The sequence below is a fragment of the Lotus japonicus genome, chromosome 1, assembly GCF_012489685.1.
Source record: "Lotus japonicus ecotype B-129 chromosome 1, LjGifu_v1.2".
NCBI classification, from domain to species: domain Eukaryota; kingdom Viridiplantae; phylum Streptophyta; class Magnoliopsida; order Fabales; family Fabaceae; genus Lotus; species Lotus japonicus.
This window is the reverse complement of record NC_080041.1, coordinates 5,577,723-5,604,663: the sequence shown is the minus strand read 5'-3', so window position 1 is coordinate 5,604,663 and position 26,941 is coordinate 5,577,723. Positions and strand designations below refer to the sequence as shown.

The window sequence follows — 26,941 nt, the reverse complement described above, 5'->3', positions numbered from 1 at the left end:
TTATATCAAATTCATGATATTCTTAGTCCTTACTATTAATTTCTTCCATCAAGCACTGTCAATAGATACCTTTCTGAAATATGGAATGATTTTCATTAAGAACATGATGTTGAAATAAGAAAAATTATCTACTTTTCATTAACTTGACATATATAAGGAACTTGACCTCGACCTATATAAGTTGTCCTCATTTTATTGTTCTCACTTCCAATTTGCTAGATCACATTCACTATTTGAGTATTTGGTACATCCATATGAATTTTGATTGATAAGAAATGATGCGTCAAAAGAATGTGTTAGAAGTTGTATTTGGTACATCACATTCACTTACCTTATAATAGTTAGATAAATTAAAAAATCATTTGAATACTTTTTAAACTTACAAAATCGTTTATAAATTTTATAAACCTATACATGTATATGATTACTGTGCTTTGTGAAAATACTTTTATCTCCAGACATTACCCACGTAATTCATCATCAAAATTATTTTAAAGCTTCTGTAAGAAAATTATTTTGAAGTTGCACAATTTCATTATTTTTTAGCCGTTCATTTTCATCATTTCTGGAAAAAAATTCTCTGAAATATGTCAGTATTAATTGAAAAAATAAAACTATTTCTGAATTTAATGAACATATGAGTTAAGCATTTCGACATAGAATAAAAAAAATGTAAATGTTAAATTAAATAAGACAACATCAAAAGGGTAATTACGCCAAGAAGTTTCAAATTCATTGGACAATAGAACACTTAAATTTTTAAATGAATAAAAAAATTTCTGCATGGTTTAATTGCCATGCTCACAACAATATTGGAGATGCAACACCACTAAAAAAAGTAATTAGTGACGGACAAATTCCGTCACAAACTAGTAAAATAACGATAAAATAACGATACATTGGCATTGATCGCAGGTAAATTGGCTAGTAGTTACGGATTTAGAACCATCACAAACTCCATCAGAAAATTGAGTTTTCTTAGTAGTGTAATATGATTCCAATTAACTCTCTTCAAAAGTCAAACGATGATTCTTCTTGCGGCATTCAAAGGGAAGACCATGAGAGTAACGTCTAAAATCTCTGCAATAGTCATAAACTAGCCATCTTGAACGAATCTCTTTCATTTTCTTCTTTGTTGCAGCACTAAGACCTCTGTTTCTTCCACCATTGAAACCTGCACATGATGCCCCTTGCCTCATAATGCATGCATTGGCATTGAAGTTTCTATAACCTGCTATGAATGGAGCTTTTGACCAATCAATCTTCACTTGCCCCCATCTTGTTGCCCAAGCATCTCCATTCCATAATGTTGAATACACCCTCATTGGTTGCCTTGTAGGGAAAGGAACACCAAGGTCTTCCCTATTGTGCATCACTCTAATGGGAATGTTATCCACCAAAAATCTACACATACATCCAAAAGATATTAAATTATATACATATATTGTTCCTTGTATATTTATAAAAATATATAGGATGTGTATATTCTAATTTGTAATTGGTTATATCATGCTAGAGTCTTATGGGTTTTAAAGTGTAAATATGCATATGTCTATGCCTACCTATACTATGTCAACATTCAACTTTTTATTAGAATAATTCAGGGTCATAGGGATGGAACTCAACAATCCCATAAAACTTAAGATATTAAGATATGAATGATTTTTATTATATTTCAAACATGTTCCCTCAAACACAAGGGCAAAACCGAAAAAATGGTAAATAGAGCGAAAAATTGAACATATCAAGCAAAATCAACAATGACAAAAAAAAACAATGACAAATTAGAAAAGACTGTATAATTTTTTTAGGGGGTTATCAACCCATTTTTGATAGACCTAGGTTCGTCTTTGTTCTGGAAAGAACTCATTGAGCCTAAATAGTAGATAATACACATGTACACAATTGAAGTTAATGAGAATCCAAATCCATACTACTTTATCAAAAAGACTCTAATTAATAAGGGTCACAATAATTTTTTATTATATTTCTAACACTTGTATTTGTTATTACCTACAATGCTATATGTTATAAGAAAAAGTTATAAGAAACGTTGATGTGACAGAGTTAATTATGTTGTTTGAGAGAAATCATTAGAATAGTGAGTTATAACTACTTTTCTTCGTGTTTCTTATACTAACATTTAGTATTTTCCTTGTTATTACTTACATTATGCGCTGAGGATTCCAATCAATAGAATAGGTGTGGAAATCCATTGTTGGATCAAACCAAAGATAGAACTGCATCTCGCGATCTCCTTTACCATTGGCATATATATTGGTTGATAGCAGATATGGTTCACCAGACAAGTTGCCTAAGAACTCAATATCAATCTCATCATGGTGTGTTGTTCCTGGAGAGCTTAGCTGCATTTAAATATATGAAATGGTAATTAATTAATTAATCTTTGTAAATATTTAATTAATGTGTTTTTTTTATCATGCATGGATTAATGGAGAGATAATAATAGCATATCTGGATCATCTTCTATTTTCTCGGAATCAATTCTGAAATTCAAAAGGTTTTTTTCATTCAGAATTGATTCCAACTTTAGAATTCATTATTGAAAGATTTCCAAACATGAATAATTGTATGTGGGGCATGGAACAAATTAAGTGCATACATAAAATGCAGTGACAGTGCCTGCAGAGTTCCCTGGCACAAGCTTGATTTGCATGTCAAATCTTCCAAACAAGTATTCATTTTTGGATGCAATGCCAGAGCCAGAAAACTTGTCCAATGTCAGGGACATGCTCCTGCCACCTTCTTGTATGTTAACCCTTTTATCTCCAAAGAGATTGTCAAAATCAGTGTAGAAATTCCCACCAAAAGCAAATGTGCTCGAGGCTAAACAGAGAGAAAGCATGAGAAAAACATGTGAAGAAGCCATGTTTGATTTCACTTGTGGAAATTAATGAATCCAATGGGGATTTATATTATTTGCAGTTGCATTCACAGATTGAGATAATTAGATTAGTATGCTGTGGATTCAGATCAATTTAGCTGTCAAATATGGTTGTGACTAGCTACCTCAAGCAAGCACAATTTTACTGTCATCACTACAGTTACGGATTGTAACAATCAAAATCAACCTTTGTTGAATGGAAAATGTTTGTTAATAGAAAAATGTTGTGATTTGATGATGATGATGATGAGAATTGGATTTGATGGGAAGAAGTTATTTTAGGACTTTACATGGCTGTGTATTGACAATTTGACATTATTCAACGTTGGACACAAGTCAGAGCCCAAAATAGGATAATGCTTTAAATAGAAATATCATGGAAGGGTTTCATGGCAAGTGGCAACTTCGCCATGTGTTTTGATAGTGCTAAACTTCCTATCCAAAGTCTTAGATATAGAGTATAAGAGGAAATTCTTGTTCAGTTCCTATAGATTTTTTTTGGTACATCATAATTACTTAATTAGAAAATGTGATTTGAGTTATTAATTTATCAATTATGAAAATTAATAATTAATCAGTGTTTAGTCAGTTGATAGATTATGAATGGTCTTTTGTGATAAATTATCCCATGATGATGAGTTGGGTCATGTATTTGTGCTAAGTAAAAAGTCCATGCTCTCCAATGATGAGTCATAAAACTTACCTCTCCGTTAGGCAATTATGACTTATGACATACACTTCATATGCTTATAAGAATGAGAGTACTTCTAATAACACATCACACACATTAGGATTCTCTCAAGTCTCAAGAACACAAGAAGATGGACCCCTCTCTTGTAATTATGATTTAGTTATGTGTGTAGAGATCCTTGAGCAAGCTATGATCTTGTATCTATACAACAGATTAGTTTTGGTTTATGAAGGACTCTCCAAGGTTAGAAGAACATCCTCCAAGTTTGAAAGTAACAACATTTGCTAAGATTACCAATATTGGAATTTCCTGCTACCTTTTTTTCTTGTCAATATATTCACTTGCACTGATGAATGGTGGACCAGTTACAAAATTTAAGTTTCTTTCTTACATCATACACAAATCTCAATTTCTCCAATTTATTTTGTTACTTTTGACAACAATATGTTGTATATTTTAAGATTTTATCGTAAAACATTTTTCTTAACATGTTGAAAATATATTCTTTAAAATATATAATATAAGCGTATTGATACCTAAGTATTTAAAAAAAAACTAGTAACTCATACCCATATCTGCAACTTAAATCTGGAAAAAAATATCTGAAGCAATTCCTGGATCAAAATGAAAAAGTTTCCTCATGTAGGTCCTCATACATTAATTGTTGAGTTACTTTACGGATCCATTATTGAAATAATTCCAACAATGTAAAGCAATATCATGTGCCATTGCTAATATCACAATCAAGTAGTAGTTATTGTGCACTGCTGTGCTGTCAACTAAGCTGCCAAATTTGTGGGCACCTTAGACCATCTTACTTTCCATCACTCTCTAAAGAATTGAGGTCATGTTTGGAAAGGTTTATTCTAAACTCAAAATTAAGAAGATAAGCATTTATAAGTAACTTTTGGGTGTTAGAATTGATTTTGAGAAAAGAATAGCAGATCCATACATGCTATGAGTGCTTGTTTGGGAACATATGTTCAAGGAAAAGAAACTACTAAAGGTAACTTTTATGGAAGAGGAAGTAATTTTGAGAAAAGAGTAGCAGATCAAACATGTGTTTCTGTATGCTATGTATATATATGTTCACACAAGATGTGAAACAACACCATGTGAGTTTGTCTATCATAAATATCTAAGCACTTCCTTCCTTGTAGCATATTTATCTTATAATAATGGATGATCGTGCATGCCCACTTCAGTCTTAATTTCTATCCTTTGTTTAAGCTTTACACAGTTCCAAGATTCAGAATTTGATAAATTAAAAGAAGCTTAACTAATCATGAAATTCTAATCACCTTCCTCATCAGTAACCATTTCCCACAATTTTTTTATGTCTGCCATTTGAGTCTTTTTTCTTGAAAATGGCAACATCAATATCTTTTTATATTTGGCCCTCAATTTACTTTAAATTTGAATTCATATTCAAGTGAGTGAGACATGTGCTACTGCCTCAGTTCAGGGACACCATAATTGGATAGAAAACAGAACAATATCAATTATTGTCTTATTGATTATGTGCTCAAATTGCACAATCCTTTTTGTGGTGAAACAAATTTGTTGAGGTAGTCTTACTTATACTTTGGAGAAATTCTAATAGGCATTCCTAATGAAGGAGAGGGAAGAGGTTCCATTTTAACTGGCTCATCTGGATGTAGTAAGGACCATTCATATTGGGTCACAACACAATGCACAAAGATGAGGATATTTAACTTGGCTAATTGGTACCCTGCACACACTCTTGGCCCTCCTCCAAAGGGAACAAATGCATATTGGGGTATTCCCTCTTCAAACCTACTTGGGTTGAAACTCAGAGGATCTTTAAAATAGTTTGCATTGTAATGGGTCCCATATGTTGTCCATAGCACCTGAAAAGAGCCCAAAAAACCCATAGTTCAAATTATAAGATTGAATTCTGAAAAATATTGTGATATGCATGGATTCAACAGTAATGATTTGTGGACATCCGTACAGTTAGACACATGACTTAAACGATAGACCTTCAGAGTAAGAAAGGAAGAGAAGAAAGAGAAATAATGAATGTGATATATGATGTGATGTTGTAAGAAGAGAAAGATAGAGATAAAAAGAAAAATGAGGTGTGTGAGGTGTTTGTACTTTTTGCGTGTCTTATTATTAAGTATTATTAATGTGAACTCAATTTGTGTAAGAAGAAAGGAAGAAAGTGGTAATCACCTTCCATCCTCTTGGTATAGTGAATCCTTCATACTCAATATCAGTAGTAGCCTTCCTGAAAGAGCCAAAGATGGGAGGGAATAGTCTCATGCTTTCTCTAGCAACTTGCCAGGTATACTTCATCTTCTTTATGTCCTCTACATTGAGATTCTCACCGAACGTTTTGTTGCTCATTACATCAACATGTTCTGCATAAAATTCAATAATTCCAATCATCAACTCCTAATTTTTTTGGATAATGTAAATAGTTTAATAACTATGCACGGCCTGTGACAGTGTAAACAAGTTTTACACAGACATCTAACCAGGACTCACTATTTTGGATAATAACGATTGTCTATATAAAACTCTTTACACTGTGAGTACATTAAATCATGGTAGTTTTGAAACTGCATGAAAGCTAGGACTATATTACCTTGAAGGAGTTTAGCATAGCAATCAGGATGCTGAGCCAGCATCTTGAATGTCATAGCAACAGCAAAAGAAGTAGTATCATGAGCTGCAAAAACTAGCAGCACAACATTGTCTATCACCTCTTTCTCAGTGATCTCCCCTTGGATCATCCCAGATACCAATTTGAACAAAAGCATTCCCTCTTCTTCTCTTTGCAACCTTCCTTCCATTATTTCCTTCCTCTTCTCTCTCACCACTTTCACCAGCATCTTTTCTATCTCTTGCCTTGCTTTCATTGCTCTCCAAAACTTAGAACCTGGAAACAGAATTGCAAGAGAAAATACTCCTTCCAACACTTTTTCAAAGGTGTCTAGCATCCCTGGCTCCACATTGATCCCCAACAAGCACTCAAACACTATGCTAAATTTTAAGACTTTAGTTGAGCGGTAAAGACTAATTTTTTCTTTTCCCTGCCAGTTTGTAGCTAAATGGAGCTTAACAAAGTTGCTCAATTTTGGAACTAGTACCTCTAGTCCACCAAACCCGAGGCTGGTGCTGAGAACGCCGCGGAGGAAGCGGTGCCGGTCGCCGTCTTTCTCCATGATAGAGTCCCTTCCCATGAGCTGAACTGAGGAAGAAGGCCAAGAGCTTTTCACCAACTTGAACTCATTGGACAAGAAAAATTTATTGGCTTCAGCTCCATTTACTACCACAGTTGGAGACCCCATTATCCTTGTTTTGAAGATCTTCCCATGTTTCTGAAGGCGAGGATGAACAAACTCTTCAAACAACTGGTTCCTCCTTTGAGCATTGAAGAACTCCATGGTCTCCCCAATCAGTGGAAACCCCATTTCCCCTGGTGGCAGCTTTCTTTGGTCTTTCTTTAACCCTTGTTTGTGCCTCAAGAAATTGAAAGAGACCAGTGCAAGCAGGGGAAACAAGACCCATGAAAGAAAATCGATAACTTCCATAAATGTTGGTGAACTTGTAAGGATTAAAGGCTTTGGAAATTTAGAACTAGGATCTATAAATTGTTGTTAGGCTCAATACTAGTTCATATATTTATAGGAAACTGTGGTTTGAAGTTGAGAATGAAGTCAACCCCATTGAATTTTATTATATTGTTTAATTCTTTATCATTCATGTATTTCACTTCCTTCCATATAAATTTCTCATTTGAAAGCCTGTAATTTGATGATGTGTGTTTGAATACTAATGGGTGCAATATGAACAAACTTTCATCCTAATCCATAAGAAAGTTCTGTCCACTGTTTGATTCGAAGTGAGTGCTAACATCTATTTGTAGAAAAAAATGAATAAGGTCAACCCAAGTTGAATTTGATTAAATTGTGAAATTGCTAATCATTCATGAATTCAGTTCCTTTCTAATAATATTGTTCATAGTCGGCCTTAAAGCCAGGATAAAGGAGGAATTTTGTGTTAAACTGATAATATTTTTAATATGGATGATGAGATCCATATATCGAACTTCACTTAGGATAAGACTTTTGTTTATGCTGTAATCTGATCAGATGATAGAAACAAATGAATACTATAACAATACTATAGCTGGACAAAAGAATGCTAAGTAGGATTCTTGAAGGTAACAGATTCATTGTTCCAAAAGAATGACACGTAATCATCATTATATACCTGAGAAATTCATGAGGAAAAAAGAAAACCATCCATCCCTTCATGGTCAACGTTAGAGGCTTCTTAGAATCTTAGTCACCCAAAAATCCCTAAATATCTGGTGAAGTCTCATAATTGTGTGTGACATTGGATCTTGCTTCAGCCACCATGATTGCTCATTATTGCAGCAAAATTGAGTAAACATTGGAGCAGAATCACCGTCTCTGAATCTCAACTTTACAATATCTTTTTAAAGTAATTAGAAGGGTTGGCTGATCATGCTGGAGATAATGTTGATAGCAACCGCCTATGCCTAATGGTTGAATCATGTTTAACAAGTTGTTTTCAGAGAATGGAGATTAATCAGCATCATTGTGATGTTAGACAGGTGGATTTTGAGCATCTTTTGCTTGTTTGGGATGTTTAGCACAAAAAGTTCCATTGTTGTATGTGTAAAAGGAACCAAAAATCAAGCTGTGAATGGATTGTATACAGTTGTTCTTGTACAAGAACTATCATGTGTGAATTAATAACTATATCAATATTTGCTATTATTTTTCCTAACTCTGCACATGTTGTGTCATATCTAGTTATGAATCCAAGTAAAGAAAGGAAGGTTGTATTAGGACTGCTGATGTGTAAAACTAGTCACGTCTTTCATATGAATCAAGTGATCCATACAATCAACTTCACTTAATTAGTAAGATAAGATTTTTATTTTTACCATTATTTTCCCAGTCAGATGATAATTGGCTAACTTCCCTAATTGTTTATCTTGTTGTTTGGGGTTGAAGCTCCCATTGTGCTTCTTTTCATTAATATATATTTATTTTTAGCCTTTAAAAAAAAAATTGGCTAACTCCCTAATTGCCATCTATTTGAACCCAAAAAGAAGAAGAAAAAAAATGCTATTATCTTATAGACTAAGAATATTGTAGGAGTAATAACATGTTTGGTTCCACAATGAACCAGATGCTACAAGTCTTAGTTTTTGGGTAAATTTGACTTGAATTTCATAAAACTGACATCCAAAGCCTTCATTTTGAAAACTAAAACTACAGAAGGAAGATCTTTGTCACCAAATTTTGCTTTTTGTAATGAGTATTACCTCCATGTAATTTTCATTTCACTAAAATTGAAAGTTACATTTTGCATTAAACATTGCAATAAAACATGAAAATAAACTTACTCAGCCATGGACCAATGCATGCAAGAGCATATTGAACAAGCTGGCTCCACAGGAACTCCATGATCACTGGTAACTCATTACTCTCAACATTTTGGTGCAACCTCACTTCACTTCCTCTCTGCAAATATCTCTGCAATGTCACATGGTTCGGTATAACTCAACCTTCAACTGCATGTTGCATCCCATACTCTTAGTATTTTAATTTTTTTTTTCTCTTCATTCCATTGGTGTATTTCAATGTATTTTTCATGAAAGATGATCACATATACATAGAATATGCATGGGAAAAATTATTATAATTTTTTTCAATTGAATGTTAGTTGTTATTTGTTTGTCAACTCAAATAAAAAGTGAGATATATAAGAAAAAAAAGGGTGAGGAATGGCGGTAAATTTCTCTACAATAAACAACTGTCTTATTTGGTGGTGCATACTACCCGTGGTACATTGGGACCATTGTGAAACCATAGGCAACACAAGACACACACACGTTTCTTTTGAATTGACAATACACACATTTACTTCACTTCATAAATTGCAAAATTAACGGGCTGAAGCCCTCCAAAATATTAAAAAAAATCAAAATTAACCAATCCGTTATCCAACTCTTGAATTATGTTATACTGTGTTACTTTTTTAAGGGTTAAATAACTTTTTCGTCTCTAACCTTTACGAAATGCTTGACATTGGTCTCTCGCCGGAGTAAAGGTAAGTTTTAGTCTTTAACCTTTGTCAAAAGATTTGGTTTTGGTCCTTCCGGAGCTCTGGGTCAACGCCGAAGCTCCGGTGGCACATATAGCATGGTCACATCAGATTAATGAGGCCATGTGTAAATTTATATTTTTTCATTTAAATTTTAAAAAAATTTAACCCATAATTAATTTAGGCCCTTGAAGCTCTATCTCTCCAAGCAAGATTTAATTATGGGTTCCGTAAAAAAAATAAAAAAATTATGGGTTAATTTTTTTAGAATTTAAATGAAAAAAGAAAATAAAAATCCACCTAAGTTTATTAATCTGACGTGACCATGCTACATGGGCCACCGAGCTCTGGGTCAAACCCAGAGCTCCGGAGGGATCAAAACCAAACATTTTGACAAAGGTTAGGGACTAAAACCCACCTTTACTCCGGCGAGGGACCAATGCCAAACATTTCGTAAAGAGTAGGGACGAAAAACTTATTTAAGCCTTTTTTTAATATTTTGTCAAGTTGCATGGCTCTCCCAATAAATGGTTTTCCTGAAATTCAAACTTTACTCTCATCCTTACGGAGATCTAACTTGCTTACCACTAGATCAACACCTTGTTGGTATGTTATACCTAATGATTATGTATATCAAATTTCATATAGTCTACACATTTATTTATTTTATTTAAATCACACAGTCGAGTGGGACCACTATGGGTAGCAAATCTCTCAATACCAAGTATTGAACGTAGCGCAACTGAATTCACGAAGTCTCAACCCCAACGCCTTTGTTGTAGTTAGAATAACTCCACGTCAATTAATCTACGCATTTGTTAATTTACACATTTATAAATATGCAATATTGTAACTGACATTTATTTTAGTCAGAGTCTCAAAAATGCTTATAGATTAAACACCTATAAAAGGGTTGTCTAACGGTACTTACAAGCATGTTCACTCAAGGTGACAAAACAGCCCAATGGAATACCATACAGTTTTTATTTGTATGAAATTTTGTAAAAGTAGTACATTACTTGCCAAAGTAATATTTTTGAAAACAAAAAAAAAAGCATGTTAGCGATCCCCCTAAACACGCAAGCATAGACTGGACTGGTGGAAGGAAACTGGAAAGGGGGTTACAATATTCTCCAAGGGAACCAAGTTTTTCAAGTTTTTATCATCATCAGCTTTGGTGTGTCTATTTAGTGATATGATTTTTTTATGTGAAAATTCTCTCAGCGTTGTCATGTTGAAATTTTGTGTATATCTCTCTCTTCATACCTATGTATTAAATATGAATGTGTGAAACCCTTTAAATATTAAAGAAGAGAGAAATGGACACACTATTTAACTCTAGACTCTCATGTGACACGAGAGGGTCCTAATCTGTGGGTGAATACATAGATGATAGATCAACGACAGCAGTTCTTGAGGGCATCATATCACAGATTTGAAAAATCTTTCCAGGGGCAGGTGTCAATCAGCCCTGATAAATGTAGGTGTGCAGGGAGATTTCGTTGTCAAGTGCATGAAATCATATTGGAGCCTAATTTTATTAGAGGAGAAAGAAATGTCTTTACAGTATAAACTCACTGAGCTTTGAGAACATAAACTACTTTAGAGAAAGCAAAGCTGCAATTAGCACCATAACACACCACATGGAACACTCAACTAATGAGTGATTTGCATAGAATCCATCTTAAGCTTATTATCAACAAGAGACAAGGTCTGAGACTCGAGTTGAGTCTACAGCAAGAAGCACTAAATAGTGAAGTAAATGCACCTGCAACATATCAACTAACAAGCATGCTCCTCCACCTGCTAGTATTTACTCCACTTGGTGAACCATTTAAAATCCCCTGTTCCCTCCTCTCTCCAACACATTTCAAAATCCTCAACCCTCCCCTCCTCTCTTTTCTCTGAGTGTTCTAAGCTGTCAGTGATAATGGAGAGGAAGGGAAGCAACTTTGCTTTTCTTACCATGTTCACATTGCTAGCTGGATTGCTTTCTAAGAACATTGTCATCACTGCAATAGCAAGCACCAGTATTGAAGACCAGAAAAACTATTACACTCCAGACCCAAATGCTGGAACTCCTCCCTCAGGTTTTTCTAGTTCTTCTCATAATTCTACGACTTCAGTAAACTACTTCATTATACATGCAAAATAAAGGATATAATTATACATGTTTGGAAATCCTTCTTCTACAGTTGATTCTAAAGAAAGAATCAATTCTGGGCAGAAACTTCCCTCAACTTCTAGGTTTCAGAATTTATTCTGAGAAGAGATAAGCTAATCTAAACATGATAATAGTAGGCCATTTATTTTCAAATTTGAAGGATAAAAATCTCATGAAAAAGCTGTTTTCAATATTTCACTTCTTCCCTAACAGTATACATTGTTTTCATTTCTTGAAGGGTCACATGGTCCACCCTCTCATCACTCTGGAGGTGGTCATGGAAGCAAACCACCCTCTCATCACTCTGGGGGTGGTCATGGAACCCCATCACATGGAGGTGGTGGAAGTCACAAACCAACCCCATGCACTCCCCCTGGCAGTGGAAGCTACAATCCAACCCCATCAACACCCCCAGGCGGTGGAAGCTATGATCCAACCCCATCACCACCCTCAGGTGATGGAAGTTACAATCCAACCCCATCAACTCCCCCAGGAAGTGGAAGCTATGATCCAACCCCATCACCACCCTCAGGTGATGGAAGTTACAATCCAACCCCATCAACTCCCCCAAGAAGTGGAAGCTATGATCCAACCCCATCACCACCCTCCGGTGATGGTAGTTACAATCCAACCCCATCAACTCCCCCGGGCAGCGGAAGCTATGATCCAACACCAACGCCACCCTCGGGTGGTGACAATTACAATCCAACCCCATCAACTCCCCCAGGAAGTGGAAGCTATGATCCAACCCCATCACCACCCTCAAGTGATGGAAGTTACAATCCAACCCCATCAACTCCCCCAGGAAGTGGAAGCTATGATCCAACCCCATCACCACCCTCAAGTGATGGAAGTTACAATCCAACCCCATCAACTCCCCCCGGAAGTGGAAGCTATGATCCAACCCCGTCACCACCATCAGGAAGTGGCAGTTACACTCCAACTCCAACTCCATCAACACCCTCAGGTGGCAACTGTGCACCTCCATATACACCTTCTGATCCAACACCCACAACTCCATCAACACCATCAACACCTTCAACACCATCAAACCCTCCCTCAGGAGGCAGTGGTTACTACAACTCACCACCAACTTATGGAGGTGATAGCCCACCTTCTGATCCAACTCCATCAACACCTTCAACACCATCAAGCCCTCCCTCAGGAGGCAGTGGTTACTACAACTCCCCACCAACTTATGGAGGTGATAGCCCCCCAACACCAATCACTCTGAGCCCACCAAGCACCCCAATTGACCCAGGCACCCCCACTATTTCCACACCCCCTTTCCTTCCTGCCCCATCTCCCTTCACTGGTACATGCAAGTAAGTTTATTTCACTATTATTATGAACCAATTATTCCGACAGCTTAAGCTGTTGGGAGAAGACGCATGCATGATTTTATATTATATTTCTAACAACTACACTGCACTGTAAAACTATCATACCATATACTGTCTCACAGTTGAGTAACCCTTGGTACCTTTTCCTCTAAACTGCAGCTACTGGAATACTCACCCAGGAATCATTTGGGGATTGCTAGGTTGGTGGGGAACCTTAGGCAATACATTTGGTGCATCTAGCTTTCCAGGGTATGGTGCCGGTCTCAGCTTGCCACAAGCACTTTCCAACACAAGAACTGATGGGCTTGGAGCACTCTACAGAGAAGGAGCAGCTTCCTATCTCAACTCCTTGGTGAACAAGAAGTTCCCTTACACAACCCAGCAAGTCAGAGAAAGATTTGTTGCATCACTTAGCTCAAATAAGGCTGCAACAACACAAGCCCACCTCTTCAGGATGGCCAATGAGGGGAGAATCAAGCCTAGAGCATGATCTAATTATTTTGTTTTTGTGTCTGTTTATTAAGAATAATATATCTAGGACTTCAGCTAAGAGTGTGTTATGTAGGTACTTATCATGTTTTAATTTATCCTAAGATGAATATTGTCTTACTTTACGACTTCATGTTAGCTTTTATGGTTTGAATAAAGTTAATATTTTGTTACTTTTAAGATCTTCATTCAGAATTCAAGTTTAAAGCATTATATATGAAGCATCATTTAACTCTTACTAAGAAAACCTTCTTTTCGTTATATAACAAACACTTAAAATCTACTAAAATGGCAAGCAAAATCAGAATCTGCGACATTATTCATCAAACAAGAGCTGAGGATTACTCTAAGTATAGCAAGAACGTTCAACACTATGGATCTGCATCACCTTTTCATTAATGAAGGTCCATCAACATAACCTTTAAAAACAACTAATTATCCATAAAGAGTAATGCCAAAGAAGCTAGTCTAGAAATGTTGATTGTTCATGCAATATGAATTGCATTCAAGTGATATGCATGATTGGTTGAGCCTTGCAAACACAAGCAAGGTCTATACTATAAAGGTGTTTAGTATTGTAGGCAATAGTTTTGTTTTCTATACATACAAACAAAAGACAATAATAGATGGTCCAACATGCTAGCAGGGCCCCTATATGAAATAGGAATGCTGAGACATATAATGGCACAGGAAGGATTAAATAGCCATGTGAGGACCAATTAATGTCTTTTTGAGCGCCTTAACAGGCATTGTACAAAGCTGTCCTTTGGTTCAGAAAAATTACACCGGTAGGTAAGCCCTATAAAAAGAAGGTAGTTTTCACGAGCAATGTAGAAAAGGTTCATTGAATCTTTATTACAAAAAGCACAAAACAACAAATCAAGTCTGCAGCTTACCAAACTTCCCAAATATGAGTAAAGTATTAACTGAGACCTAAGGGCCACTACTTCTGCTAGTTTAGATCACAATAAGTATTATGTACAATTACTTTACTGGACTTCGAAACCAATGGTATATCTGCATTATGTATTCAATTGTGCTGTGGTAAGGAATATAGCAAAAAGCATTTTATCAGAGTTGTTTTTATAGAGTAAGAGTAAGAATATGTATTATGTATTTGGGTATAGCTTTGTAGTCAACACTACATATAGAAATATCATTAGGGTATCACTTAGTTAAAATAAGCAAAACTGGAGTGGAGCCAGCAGTTTTTACCAATTTATAGATATTATAACTTGCACTTTGTTACTGTAGTTCTTATAAGTTAATTACATCCAAAACCACCTTGATCTTTAACATTGGAAGTGAACTCGTACCTTTGTGCTCTATGAAGGAATAAGCATTTTTTTTTTATAATTTTAGAATGTGTTTTGAGTAAAGATATTCTAAAGGTTTTCTCTCAAATTAAAAAGTCATTCCATAAAAAATGTAAAAATAAATAAATAGAGCTATATCAAAAGTATGCTTTTTCAATATAAGAAAAGCTTATACAGATTAAGACTAAACTTCAATTTGAAGTTTAGTTTTAAGAATCCACGACATTGAAATGCGCACATGATTATGAAGTTTTAAATGCTTTTAAATGGTTCTGATGACAAACAAAAAATATAAATTCATCAGTATGTGGGCCTGTGAAAGAAATTGGAAAAATAAATTAGAAGACTTGATGCTCAATTTTATGTATGTGGGTGACCACTTACTTAAAGTTCATTTATATTGGCTGAATTTGGAGATTCTAAATTTTATAAAAATGAACTCTTTAATCTTTATATTGAATAGGTAAGGGGTGAATGGTAGTTGAAAATTCAAGCATGAGGGTGATAAAAGCCATTATTGACATGCTATTCCATATTATCCGAGCTTAATTATGAAAATTAAAATATAAAAATAAACAAATAAAGACTATAATGGTTGTATTTGGATGTTTTGAATGGTATATAATGAAATACATAAAATGGAAAGATATGAATTGGAATAAAGTTCCATGCCATTGTTTGGATGTTTAATGATAGAATGAAAGAAAGTTTTTGTTCACATTTCAAGTGGAAGTTACAAAAATTAGAAGTTTATAGTTCCCATACTCCCCTAATTTCAAACACACCAAACCAAAGGAATAAATAATAATGACAAAATGTAGTTTCACAAGTTATTTCTAGCATGTTTGGATCAGGTTATTTTACTTTACCTCAATCAATTCTAGCACCCAGAAGCTACTCACAAAAGCTTCTGCCAAAAAATGAGTTGCCTATAGAATCAATTGTAGACAAATTTTCAATTGCCTCCCAATTCGGAGGGAAAGAAAAATAAGGGAATAGATAGATACATAGTGGACCTTAGTCTTGCCAATTCCATCCCTTTTTTAATCCCTTTCAAAACCTTCAAACAATTACATCCTTTACCATCTAAAACCATTCCGGTCTTTTCCATCTTCACCATCAATCCAAACAAAGCCTAACACTTTTTAATTAAAATACTGTCATAATTCTTGACCAACTGACTAGTTACCTAGGCCAAAATTTTGTTTCTCCACTAAGACTTGTTATATTTCTCCTCTAGTTCAAAAATCATGTCAGCCTCCTTATTATAACTTTTTTCAGACAAGCATTTCCACATTTTCTTACCAAATATAGCTGTCAAAATGGGTTTTAAGCATAGGGAAAGGTAATCTAGTAATCAAGCTTTCGTAGAATAGAATATTGGGTGGGGTTCATGTGAAAAAATGTTATTTTGAAACACAAATACACCAGAGCATTCAAATTTCACAGAATAAACGAGAACTTGTGCTTCAAATCCCAAAAGATAAAATAGTAAAAAGATTGCAAGTTTAACAAAATCTAGGATGAGATATAGCAGACTGCTTGCTGAAGTACATATGGTATTTGATACAAAAGATCAGAGGCATACCTTTTAAATTGAAAACCTCTGACAGTAACACCCAGTTAAGAAATTCCAGCCCTTGAAACTGAGTCCCTAACAGAGTCACCACTATAGAAGTCTTTACATGCAAGTCAATGGATCAGTGGTTGAATTTTAGGAAAATAAGAGGAAGTTAGGTCTCAAATCTCTTGGAATACAAGTGGCTTCAATGACATACTAGTCCTGTTGTTGGCCACAATTCTTTCACAGCAGATAGCAATTTAAACACCGGAGCGCATCACAATCAAGGTCTAATCACCCCATATGAGATTCAAACCATTTAAAAATCTGGTCAGAATGGATGCTAGTCATCTCATGGGAAGCAAAAGCAAGGTTTAGCTCCTCCTGGATATGAGGGACCAGACGCTTATCCAGCGAAAGAGTTTTCTTCTCCTCAACAGCCTTTTCCCATTTTATTCGACGTCCATCTTTCCGCATATATCCATTTTGATCAACAAAGCCCTTTCCCTGAAAGATTTCAAATAAACTTCTAGAAAGAGTCAGATCAAGACCTGGAATTCTATCAGCTAACGTGTTCGGCGACAATGGGAACTCCATACATTCAACAACACCAACATCAATCCCTTTACCTTTCAAAACCTCTACATACTCATCTATTTTCTGCTGCCTATAAAGATCCTTAGGCATGTGAACAAAAAGGGTAGGCGGGTAGTCCTCTTTAACATCCATTTCCTCAAACATCCCCTCAGCAATCATGATTACAATACTATTAAATTTCACAGCAGTGGCAAGCACAGATACAAAATACCCTCCAGATGAAGCACCCAAAGCCACAAGAGGAAGTTTCTCAAGCTTCCTTCTACCAATCCACCACTCCAAAATGTCTTTAACAACTAACACTTCCTTACCAAAACTCCAACATGTTCTTGCACTTGAAATAGTAATAACAGCAAAACCTTGTGCAAGACCATGAAGTACAAGCAACCTTTCCTCAGGCAAACCAATGCAATTAGGACATTCAGGGGACTTGTCCCAAAAATTGATAGACCTGCCATTGCATCCATGAGCTAAAAACATAACACCTTTAGGTGATTCAGGTACTTGCCATATCAAATCAGTTCCATTCCTGAACTCTCTTGTTGGATGCAATTTCACCAAAGAGTCAAAGCTACTCCATTTTTGTTCAGAAACTTCATAAGCTAAACTGGGTTTTTCACCATCACTGTCATTATGAAGAACTAGAAAGAGAATCACTAGCACTAGCATAAATGCAAGAGAAATGGCAAGCACAGGTACCCGTGAATTCCATAGCTTTGATTTGTGTCCACGTCTCAACATGCTGCAAAAAGGGTTGATAGCAAAGGTGGAAAAGATTGTTTTTTTACCAAAATTTCTTGATGGAAGAACAGTAAACAATAGTGGGTCGATTGAACATGATCAATTGCATGATTCAAATCAGAAGGAGATTTGATACAGTGTTGAAAACATACTCACATGGAATCATGTGACGAATCTCCGAATTTGATGCCTTCTGAGTGTTGGATTTTGAGGTGATGAATGATGATCCATTCGGTTAATCTCGAAGGTTTTGTGTACTGACATAGTTTGATGAATGATGATGACATGTTCTGTTTTTTGTTTTGTCGAATGAATGTGATAGTTTTGGGCTCTCCTTCAACAGTTCTGGGCCCAATATGAACTGCTTCAGTTCGCATTAGAAAATGAGGGTGTTACTTTTGGCACACCCACACCACCTAATTTATGAAACTTTTAATTAGACTAGTTTTTTTGTTTTTTTTATTTAAGAAGTTCAAATCATATTGAAATGTAACCTATGTCAAGTTAATTAGGAACTAATGATGGCATATCTATGTGGACTGAGTGAGTGATGTTTAGTGGAGCTAGGCCAAACATATCTACCAAATAAGTATGATAAAAGATTGATGAAGGCTTTCGGGTTGAAGCCATCTTCGTCAGTTTTTAGAAGATCTCGGTACAGGTGGGAAGACACACTTCGCCTCTATACTTAAGGTATGGTGTCTTGGGGCGGGTTGTGCATCGATTGAATGATGTGTGTGAAGTATAGGATGATGCATCAATGTTTAAGGCTTGGTGTCTTAAGGACTTATGGACGTGAATGAAAGATCTCACCAACCACAGATGATCTCACCTCATCATGGGAGACCTCACCTCATCACGAGTGACATGACCTCTTTCATCACACAAGACTTTTCATTGCGGGAGACCTCTTCACCACGAGCAACTTCTTCATCATGGATGACTTCTTCACATCTCCTCCAATATGAGATACCTACTATGTCACGTGCTTCTTGACAACCGTTGTATTTTAGATCTGTTGTATATTTTGAATAACTTAAAGGCTTAAATACTCTGTAGGTCCCTGAAATTGTACCCCGTATCAAAATAAGTCCCTGAAATTTTTTTTTCCGATTCCGGGTCCCTAGAAAAATTTGTTTGATCAAAATAAGTCCCTACGCCGGAGAAGACAGTGGTTGCCTCCTCATTGTTTCCACAAACCATGAAATAACATGTTTAAAACACTCCTAGACCTTCATATATCTGATATGGGCGAAGGAATCGCAAGAAACAAAGCTAAAACGAAGAAACCGAGAAGCTCCATAAATTCCGGCGAGAAGAAATCAACTTGCGACTGGCCTTTTCTCTTCAACTGTGACGACCCAGCCCACGAGACCACCACCACTGAGTTCCTGAGGACGAGACGAAGCCGGCCCAACACCCTGGTCGTAGCGCCGCCATGACCGCCGTCGTCAACCACCGTCTTCTCCGGCGTAGGGACTTATTCTGATTAAAAAAACAATTCCAGGGATCTGGAATCGGAAAAAAAATTTTCAAGGACTTATTTTGATACAGGGTACAATTTCAGGGACCCCTAGAGTATTTAAGCCTAACTTAAATGATTAAATAGATTAAAGCGCACTCTCCCGATACCCGACACCTGTAGCAACGTGTGTAGGGGCGGTTACAGAATAGACTAAGGTTTCTCATGTATAAAATAGTGACTCAATTAAAGGAGAACTCATGTTCACTTTTCGAATACATAGACTGAGTTTTAAATGGAGTCTTATGTTCTAAACTTGTCTTCTAGAGTTCACTTCGAAAACACTGAAAAATAACAATTTTTTGGCATTTGTAATTTTGCAGTTAGTCAGGGAAGGGAATGTGTGTAATCATGTAAGTGGGTCATGCCTCAACCTTTTTAATTCTACTCCTCGGTTTCATATCCAAACAAGCATTTTGTAGTGAAACCAAAACACACAAATAATTGCTAGGATATGATAGAAAGTATATTGAAAAACACATAAAACATATTGTATTTGGTACAAATGTTTCTTTCACTAGTGCATAGTTGGAAGAATTTTACTAAAGGAAATTCTAAAGACACTCATTTAAACTTTGGGCATGTACTGGCTCTCCAGTATAGACACCACTTGAAACTATTCAGATAGATTATAAGATGGAGAAGATTGTGGCAGAATTTCATGAGGCTTTCCAGTTTATCATCATCTGCATTCCATGGTGAGAAAAGAAGTGAGAAAATTATCAGAAATAGTTGCCATAAGAATTTAATCAAGCAGAATCATGAACTAATATAAGGCCTAATAAGTATGTTGAAATTGAATTGTATGCGAAAATGACAGCAAAAAATTAAAGGTAAGGAAGTCCTGAGTCCACCCTTTCCTTTCCCCATTCTTTTCTATAATGATTTAGTGTGTGTTTAGATACTAGTTGAGTGTAATGTAATAGACTTTTATCTCAATCCAAAAAAACAGTTTTGTTAACTTATCTCGAAGTGAATGCTAATATTTGCTTGCATTAGTGCTCACAAGTATCCAACATGGCTTTCATTAGCTAAACACCCTAATTATGGAAAGATTAATATGCTTACACAAGTTGGAGAGCAGATTGGTCTTGACATGACGAATACTAATGATTGGGGACATTCACAGGGAAGAAATTCCGGTCATATGATTGTGAAGGTATAGACACGCATGGATTTCCCTGTAGCAAACTCTGTTCTTGTTGCTGTGCTCTCTCATGTTGAGCTATCTGCATCATCCACTACATTAATCATGTTGTGTCTATGTCGCTTTTCATAAATTTACATCACAATATCATGTGAAGTTTCCACCTGGGATAATTCTGAGCCTATTTTATACATGGATATTTAGTGTGTGTGTGTGTGTGTGTGTGTTAATTATGGAAAGAATGAAAGAACCTTAGCTCGTAACAAATTATTATGGTTTTGCAGCTCAATTTCCTGCAGATTGACAAAAACAATACATGTCTTAGTATGTTTCTATTTCTGTTACTGCATAGAAGAGAGTATAATGATGATTACCCGCTTTTGCATGAACTCAATATCTCCAAACAAAGTTTCGTGCTGGAAAAATTGGAGTGTGTAAGTCAGTTAAAGGAATAAAGATATTCTAACTAGGAAGGGAAATATATAATGCATATTTCAAAGTACCAAGTAAACCATTTGATTCAGGATACTAATAGAACTTATCTTGTATATTTTTTCGATTGACTTTTGTACATTTGTAATTAAAAAGATCACTTATGTTCCCATGCTTAAACTTTTTAAATTAACTCTATACCTCCATTTTTTTATGGTATAAGTAAGGGGGAGAGAAATTCATGCTGAGTTTAGAAATATTTACCTTTCTAGATCTAACTCTGCTTAGGCCTTTTTCCAATCTACTCTCAAGGTTCTTTAGTTCCTTTAGACTCAAACTGCTAAGTGATTCACCAAGGATGTGTCTGGAAACCAAAATTCATTAATGATATTAAGTGCACTCAATTTACAAAACAATGATTTTGAGGATATATACCCAAGCTCAAAATAAAAAAAACAGACATTCATTCACTCATTTGATGAAGAAAGTTTATGAAAAAGGTTTATAAAAAGAAGAAGGCTTAATTGCAGTTTTCGTCCCTGATGTTTACCTCTTGTGCAATTTTGGCCCCCTTTGTTCTGATTGCGCGATTTAGATCATCTATGTTTCAAATTGTTAAAATTGGACTCCTCCGTCACATTGCCGTCCAATTTTTAACGGGACTACTATTCTCACCCCTATTTTTACTAATTACACCATCCACACATAATTAAAAAATTATAAAAAATAAAAAGAAATCAGAAGGTCCATCTTCTTCTCTTCTCCTCAACCTTCATCATCTTCTTCTTTTCTCCTCCTCACCCAACCACCACCATCATTCTCCTCACCACCCAACCACCACCACCACCACTCTTCTTCTCCTCCCCACCGACAACCCCCCAACCCAACCCACAAATTGCAAACCCAAAACCCCAACATCTTTGATCTTCATCCCCATCTACAAGCAAACAACAACAACAATATATCCAGAACAAATCAATAAATCAAACAAAGAAAACCCATAAAACCCCAATCCAGAAAACCTAGATTAGAACCCAAAAAATCCAGATTGAGAAAACCCATGACCACCAAGATTTCAGAGGAACGAAGAAGAGAAGGTCTGATTTAGATTCAATCTCTGAAGATGGGAGATGATGTTGCAACGAAGATGAAGAGGTGGGAGGGTTGAATTGATCTCTGGGTTGAAAGAAGGTGAAAAGGTGGGTGAGAAGAGTGAGTGGGTTGGGGGCGGTGGGTAGAGTGGGTTGGGTTGGAGAAGATGAAGGTGGGTGGCGGCGGCTGGTGGCTGTGGGTGGCGGGGTGGATTGGGGAAGATGAAGGTGGGGTGGCTGCTGGTAGCTGTGGGGTGCGTTGGGGAAGATGAAGGGGGGGTGGGGGGCCGTGGTGGTGGGGTGGGTGGTGGCGGTGAGTGGGGGTGGTGGCTGGTAGAAGGTGGGGGAGGTGAAGTTGAAGAAGGGGTTGTGGGTGGGGTTGGTGGTGGGTGGTTGGTGGAGTTTTGAGTGTGAGAGAGAGGGGGAAGAAGATGAAGGGGTGAGGGTAAAATAAAAAATTTATGATTTACATTTAATGATAAAATAGAAATAATAATTTTTTATTTTTTTTATCTCTGAAGGAGGGGTGCAAATAGTAAATGAAGGAGATGAAAATAGCATTGTCGTTAGCAATTAGACGGTTGACTAACGGAGGGCCCAATTTTAACTATTTGAAACATAGATGATCTAAATCGCGCAATCAGAACAAAGGGGGCCAAAATTGCACAAGAGGTAAACATCAGGGACGAAAACTGCAATTAAGCCAAAGAAGAAACTGACCTGTTTAGATTCTGAATGTCTCTGATCTGTCTTTTTAATTTAGATGATTCCTGCTGATAAAACTGATATTGGTAATATTAGTTTTAGTCAGAGAACCTTGTCATGGTTTGATGCAATTAAATTAAAATGAAACATTAAATATAATAACGAATAAAAATGGTTAATTTTCATTTAGAAGTAAGCTAATTATTAATATTATAAGGGGTTACAGTAGCTTTTAGAATAGAATAACTTGAACTTGAAATACTGATACTGTACTTGTAGAACAATATACATTTATTCTGGCTCAAATAATTAACCAAACTAGCTAGAGCATACGTATTATTCTTTAATTGCCACTTATATCTTTGATATATTTTTAATCTGATTTTTTTTACCTGTGTATTAGCTTCAGCTACAGATTCTGTATTTGATGAAGCAGCACATGCTTTCTTATACCTTTCTATAGTTCCTCTAACACTGCAAACAATACAATCAATTATTTTAAGAAAAAATGTAAAAAGGATCATGTACAAATTAATTTACTGCAGACACAAGCGGCATATATATATGCATTTTACAGAGGGGGATTCTAAGCTATGAAATCATCATTCTTTCGCCATTCTTTAACATTGAACTTATGAGTCAAAGAGCTATGATGAAATCTAGTTATATATGAACTTTAATATGCATGAAAAAATAATGTACAGAAATTTTTTCTTTTGAACTGATCTCTATCATTAGCTGGCACAAGATTTGAAAAGGTCATTGGCTTGGCTTGATCAACATAAGTACCAGCATAAATCATTAGTTTCGTGCATGTTTGAATACACGGTGAAAAATTACAATAAAATAAAATCACGGTAGATGAAAACGACTTTTCTTAGCTTTTGTGACTGTCAACTGTGATTTTCCATCGTGTATTCAAACATGCACTTATTAGTTGTGTGCTTTTGCCCATTACAATTTGTCAATTTACACATGGTGTAATAACCATGAGAATATGTATACAAGTTTTCTGAAACCTAACTTCCAATTGGATGCTTGTGCTGTGCCACACAATACTATGTAAGAGTCAAGATAGAATAGAAGAGGGTTATTGAGTGCATGACAGCTTTGTGCAGAAAAATGGACTGCAGTTAAAGCTTAGCAGCAGCATGTGTGAATATACACAAGGAAGCTAAGATCTCTCACCTGCAAATCTTTGTAACCCTAATTGAAGCTTGCTATTTACATGCTACTTTTTATTATTGCATCTTATAACGTCTATTTCTTTCCCTTACACATATCTGCAAACCCTTTAAACATACCATCCCGGAGATTGGAGAAGACCCATCATGAAAGAGCTTGCAAAAAGTACATGACAAAGAATGATAAAATTAACACCACAAAGCTCATGAATTGTATATAGTAAGGGGAAAACAAACAAAAATAACCAAAAGGAAAGAATTTTTTGAGCTCAAAATCAATTCCATGGAGAAACTTTTATACAAAGCTTATGAATCACAAAATTAATTCTGAAAAAATAGAAGCTGATCCACATGCACTAAGTATGTTAGCCTTATAAGCTTATTTCATATATAGCTCTAGCTTATAAATGTGATCATGAGTAAACCATTCGCAGAACCAAACACGCTGAAATGAAACTTATGAATGAATGAAAAATGTAACCCAAGTCTTATATAACCTCACAAAACTGGCATTTCTAAATATCACTCTATGTTATTCAAACCAATTCAGCATCAACTTGCCATTATTTAAGAAAAACACATATATAGATAAATATGTTTGAAGTGAGGTTGAACTGTAAACCTGTTGTTGGCATATTCATAGAGGCGGCCACGGTTTGAGAAGACAACTAGAGCAACCTCGGCATCACAAAGAACTGACAATTCATAGGCTTTCTTCAGCAAACCGTTGCGGCGCTTGCAGAAGGTTACTTGCCTGTTCGTTGTGTTTTCGATCCGCTTGATCTCTATTTTCCCTCTTCCATTTTTCTTAGTTTGAGATGATCCTTCTGATGCTTGATTTGGAAACTCCATAGCTGAAAACTAAACTGAAAGCTGAAATTAATCACCAAACTACTTTGAATCATTTCCATGATAAACAAAACCTAAGAAACTTTAGAATAAAATGGTCATTGTGTGCCTAACATGAACATAGATATAGCTAGATATATAACATGTTTTGATTAACTTTTACTACTTCTCTGCTACCATAAAATCTAATCCTAGCGTAGCTTCTTACAGAATCACTTCTCTCTCCAACATAAAAACCTACCAAGTTTTCAAACATTTAGAAAGATCAGTAATGGGGAAGGGAAAAAGGAATAAAACAAAGGGTCTCATTGTTGGCTATACCTCGATCTGCAATAATAGGGCTTGTTTCTAGTTATTTGGTGGAATCGTGCAAAAAGGTTGCAGAATATGGGAGTGGGTTGGCCTATAAGACAAGGTATTTATGGTGTGAAAATATATAGAGCTCCAACTATATACTACGTACAACCAAACTCTCTCTCTCCCTCTCTTACTAAAAATAATTGAACTCCTCATCATCATGTAATCTGGAGTGTATAAACACTTCGTGTCTTGATTGGTAAAGACGTAATACTTCTTCTCAGAAGATTGTGTGTTCAACTGCGGAGCTTTATTGGTGAGAAAATTGTAAGTTCATCTATACGCAACCTGTGGCCCTAAATGTGTACTCTAACTCATGGTGGTGATCAGAACCAAACCCATCCAAACTTTTATCCATAAAATAAAATAAGTGTAATGTGTAGTGTAATTGGAGGGTATGAAAGAAAAAGGGGGAGAATGGGAGAGGTACTGGGGTTAGGAATTTCATGTTCTATGAACCGTTCATTTCTTCGTGATGGGAAAAAGGTGAGGTAGATAGTGAAAGGTCTTTGTGAAAGTGACTTTGTTAATGTGGGGTTTCATACAATTCCAATGAACAGAGACATCAATCCATGTTTGCACGCAAAATCTGGGAAAGCTTTGATATTTTGACAAAATAAGACTATTTCTAGATAAAAAAAAACTAACAACACTTTATCTTTTACACTCTTTTATTAATGAGTTAAAATTTATATAAAATCTACTAAAAATATGAGTCTCACTTTCAATTTAATAAAACACACATGATTTTCAATCAATTAATAACAGGGTGCTGAAATGAGAATGTTAAATCGAGTGTTTTTATGATTCCTCTTCTTGATCTGGGTTGATATAGATCTATCTCGATCCTCTCAATCCTAAATTTTGTCAAGTTTTCTTATGTTGAAATTATGTGTCTATCTCTCTTTTCATATGTACTACCATTATATGTGAAAGTCTTTAAATATTTATGAAGAGAAAAATAGACACAATGTTTCATTTGACATTGTCACATTGTCAATTCACTTGAGAGAAATGAAAAAAATGTTATCAACACTCACTTTAACATTGTTTTTCTAACAGTCTACTCCCTCTGTTTCAAATTTCAATATAAGAGCATCTTCAATGCTAGTTCTTAGAGGTGAGTTCTTAAGAACTAAGAGCTAGGTTCTTAAGCATTAGAGATGGATGATGTGGAGTTCTTAGTTCTTATAAATAAGAATTAGTTCTTATATAAGCAACTTTGCTTTATGAGTTAAAAAACATTTTTTTCTCTCTCATCTAAATTGCTTTATGAGTTTTGTTTTATTCTTTTATGAAAATAAAAAGCAATGTTAAAAAAACCAGACCGGCCGATCGGGCTGGTTCAACCGACAACCGGATCATCGATCGGTTCAGTCAGGGCATTTGAACCGGGAATTACTGAACCGATCGCTGGACCGACGAACCGGTCAAGAACCAGGAAAAATGATCAAAATCGACCGGTCAACGGTTTGAGAAAAAAGTATTTTTAGAATACATTTTGTCCTCACTATGGTTTGAACCTTGGACCTTGGAGTTCTAAAAAGTTTTGTATAGCACTAGGCCACAAGTTCTATTGATATTAATTGTGTGTATTTTTATATTTATTATAAGTACATAGTGTGATTGAGGAAACAAATCTTGCATTCATGCCTCATATTTAACTTAAGTAACGAGTTCAAAAAAAAAACTTAAGTAACAATTTTTAATAATATATGCATATTACTTAATAT

General features: G+C 35.6%; 5 protein-coding genes across 6 annotated transcripts; 1 reads left to right on the top strand and 4 right to left on the bottom strand.

Moving 5' to 3' along the window:
• Positions 1 to 740: 740 nt before the first annotated feature.
• On the bottom strand, positions 741 to 3,125 carry LOC130733212 (xyloglucan endotransglucosylase protein 1-like). Its single transcript, XM_057585329.1, has 3 exons — positions 2,624 to 3,125; positions 2,170 to 2,366; positions 741 to 1,404 (listed from the first exon to the last, which is right to left on the bottom strand). The coding sequence occupies exons 1-3, from the start codon at positions 2,888 to 2,890 to the stop codon at positions 1,002 to 1,004; spliced, it is 867 nt and encodes a 288-aa protein (XP_057441312.1). The 5' UTR covers positions 2,891 to 3,125; the 3' UTR covers positions 741 to 1,001.
• A 1,952-nt stretch (positions 3,126 to 5,077) lies between these two features.
• LOC130733208 (taxadiene 5-alpha hydroxylase) lies at positions 5,078 to 16,749 on the bottom strand. Its single transcript, XM_057585323.1, has 5 exons — positions 16,611 to 16,749; positions 9,010 to 9,139; positions 6,211 to 7,152; positions 5,796 to 5,983; positions 5,078 to 5,467 (listed from the first exon to the last, which is right to left on the bottom strand). Exons 2-5 carry the CDS (start codon positions 9,068 to 9,070, stop codon positions 5,171 to 5,173), a joined length of 1,488 nt encoding a protein of 495 aa, XP_057441306.1. The 5' UTR covers positions 9,071 to 9,139; positions 16,611 to 16,749; the 3' UTR covers positions 5,078 to 5,170.
• Positions 11,582 to 13,886, top strand: LOC130733207 (protodermal factor 1-like). The gene is made up of 3 exons (XM_057585322.1): positions 11,582 to 11,800; positions 12,113 to 13,199; positions 13,377 to 13,886. Exons 1-3 carry the CDS (start codon positions 11,641 to 11,643, stop codon positions 13,705 to 13,707), a joined length of 1,578 nt encoding a protein of 525 aa, XP_057441305.1. The 5' UTR covers positions 11,582 to 11,640; the 3' UTR covers positions 13,708 to 13,886.
• On the bottom strand, positions 14,060 to 18,228 carry LOC130733209 (uncharacterized). Of its 2 annotated transcripts, XR_009017423.1 has the most exons (3): positions 18,078 to 18,228; positions 16,611 to 17,922; positions 14,060 to 14,505 (listed from the first exon to the last, which is right to left on the bottom strand). XR_009017423.1 is itself a non-coding variant. In XM_057585324.1 (2 exons), exons 1-2 carry the CDS (start codon positions 18,206 to 18,208, stop codon positions 16,878 to 16,880), a joined length of 1,176 nt encoding a protein of 391 aa, XP_057441307.1. In that variant the 5' UTR covers positions 18,209 to 18,228; the 3' UTR covers positions 16,363 to 16,877. The 2 variants fall into 2 exon arrangements, 1 of the variants encoding a protein (XP_057441307.1); XM_057585324.1 differs by lacking the exon at positions 14,060 to 14,505 and having other exon boundaries at positions 16,363 to 17,922.
• Positions 18,229 to 19,898: 1,670 nt separating this feature from the next.
• Positions 19,899 to 25,284, bottom strand: LOC130733205 (agamous-like MADS-box protein MADS1). The gene is made up of 9 exons (XM_057585321.1): positions 25,173 to 25,284; positions 24,625 to 24,863; positions 23,211 to 23,292; positions 22,834 to 22,895; positions 21,287 to 21,386; positions 20,965 to 21,006; positions 20,842 to 20,883; positions 20,512 to 20,672; positions 19,899 to 20,129 (listed from the first exon to the last, which is right to left on the bottom strand). The coding sequence occupies exons 2-8, from the start codon at positions 24,852 to 24,854 to the stop codon at positions 20,550 to 20,552; spliced, it is 681 nt and encodes a 226-aa protein (XP_057441304.1). The 5' UTR covers positions 24,855 to 24,863; positions 25,173 to 25,284; the 3' UTR covers positions 19,899 to 20,129; positions 20,512 to 20,549.
• Between the last annotated feature and the right edge of the window lie 1,657 nt (positions 25,285 to 26,941).